Source organism: Limulus polyphemus, unplaced genomic scaffold (genome assembly GCF_000517525.1).
Source record: "Limulus polyphemus unplaced genomic scaffold, Limulus_polyphemus-2.1.2 Scaffold206, whole genome shotgun sequence".
Taxonomy (NCBI): domain Eukaryota; kingdom Metazoa; phylum Arthropoda; class Merostomata; order Xiphosura; family Limulidae; genus Limulus; species Limulus polyphemus.
The window spans coordinates 85,576-87,774 of record NW_013665816.1 but is presented as its reverse complement, the minus strand read 5'-3'; the positions used below and the strand labels follow the sequence as shown (position 1 = coordinate 87,774).

The 2,199-nt window shown below is 35.5% G+C and overlaps 1 protein-coding gene across 1 annotated transcript in view; it reads left to right on the top strand.

Moving 5' to 3' along the window:
- The first annotated feature begins 341 nt into the window (after positions 1 to 341).
- Positions 342 to 2,199, top strand: part of LOC106478376 (tachykinin-like peptides receptor 86C) — a 59,001-nt gene continuing 57,143 nt past the window's right edge. The window contains exon 1 of the mRNA XM_013938920.1: positions 342 to 793. Coding sequence (XP_013794374.1) covers positions 342 to 793 — 452 coding nt within the window. The remainder of the gene's footprint in view (positions 794 to 2,199) is intronic.

Below are 2,199 nucleotides of genomic sequence, written 5' to 3'. Positions count from 1 at the left end.
TCAACACCGTTTTGATTGAGCAAGCAGCCAATGAAACCTCGCTCCAGGTTTGGGAGGGGAGATACTCGAGTTTCTTTGATAGGAATAAGCTGTCAGTATCGGTGTTCTCGTCCAGAGCTTCTGAGAGACGTGAAACGCAAGTCAGTCGAGCTCCGAAACTTTTACTAGACAGATGAAAAGGTTCGCCCAGTGCTAACAAGTAGCTATTTTTAACAAAAGAAGACAATACTCAACTGACGTGATCTAATTCATTTTTATTGTTTAGAAAGTTTAAAGAGCTTCTGCGATTTTTACATTTGAGTGGCAAAGCTAATAGAATTTCATAAGCTGTCAATCTGAACATGGAGAACTTAACAATAGATATGTACTTGAGCTTTGACCCTTGCGAACATGTGAATTTTACAGAAACGTCACCATATAACCTAAGTGTTTGTACTAATGATACTTCTAGAAGTGTTCGAAATATCCATCGCCCGTTCATTCTCCCTCGGTGGCAACAGATCATGTGGGCTGTCATCTTTGCTTCAATGGTCGTTGTGGCAACTGGGGGAAATACAATTGTTCTCTGGATCGTTCTAGCTCACCGAAAAATGCGAACCGTCACAAATTACTTTCTTCTAAATTTATCCATTGCAGATTTAATGATGGCTACCTTTAACGCCATCTTTAATTTTGTATACTTGCTGAACAGCCATTGGCCCTTTGGAAGTGTATATTGTACTGTAAACAACTTCATCGCCAACCTCACAGTATGTTCCAGTGTTTTCACTATTATGGCAATGAGCGTGGACAGGTAAGTCTATTTTCTTTATCAATGAAAACATATTGACCTTCAGGGGTGAAGAGGAAGAGAAAGAGAGAGGTTGTGGAGGAGAGAAAAAAAATGCTAAAATGAATTTAGAGCTATGATACACAGGATAGGGATTATTTCATAGGAATGTGGAAGTATTACTAATATGCCCAAGTTTTTAAGGTCTTATACACTTCTGTAAGACATTCTGAACAATATCTTAAAACCATCTATCATTTTACGTTTTTCTCCAAAAATAGATAATCATCAAAAGGAATAAAAAGATAAATCTATTTGTTTTAACCTCAAAGCTACACAATGAGTTAACTGCGTTGCGTCCATCGCGGTGAGTCGAACCCCGTATTTTAACGTTATAGGTCCTCAAGATTAGCGTTAAGCCACCGTGAGACAGAGGATAACAGAACACACCTGCATTAGCATATGCTGTCACAACAAGGCAAAATCATACTGAAATATAACAAAACAAATATTGACTACAGATCCTCCGACTACCATGATATTAATTTAAATATATATTGTTTTCGTCAAACCAAATATCGTATATAATACGGAGATGTTATGATACGGTCCCAAAATGCTATGTGCCAACAAATGTTAGGATAGTCCTTGAGGATGGTTACTTAATTTCATATAACACCATATGCTTTAAAGGGTGCACGCAGCTGACAATAGTTATATCTTAACAAGAATATAATAAACATGGAATGTTATTTTCACTCAGGTAATAGAATAAATTTCAAGTGATTCTTTGTAATCCTCAACCACCTATATAATTAGATGTATTAATAGACAGAATAAACTATCTGAATCTATTAGAGTTGATTCTATGATCTGTTTTCATTACGTCCAGATAATTATATATCTATGATCCGTTATCTTCTTTATGTCCAAGACAGCTGAGTTCTCTGTCAAAATCAACAAGCTTTTTCATCTGTTATTTTTATGTCCAAGGCAGCTGTTTCTCTGTCAAAATCAACAAGCTTTTTGATCTGTTATTTTTATGTCCAAGGCAGCTGTTTCTCTGTCAAAATCAACAAGCTTTTTCATCTGTTATTTTTATGTCCAAGGCAGCTGTTTCTCTGTCAAAATCAACAAGCTTTTTGATCTGTTATGTCCAATGCAACTGTTTTTTTGTTATTTGTTATCTTTATGTGCTAAATAACGGTTACTCTATTTAAATCAGTTTTTGCTGTGATCAGTTATCTTCATATCCAGGATAGCCGTTTCTTAGTTTAAATCAGCTGTCTCTTTCATCCGTTATTTATATCTGCTAGGTAATTATTTCTCTATTTAAATCAGTTTTTGCTGTGATCAGTTATCTTCATATCGACGATGGCTGTTTCTTAGCTTAAATCAACATTCTATGTGATCCGTTATCTATATCCGTT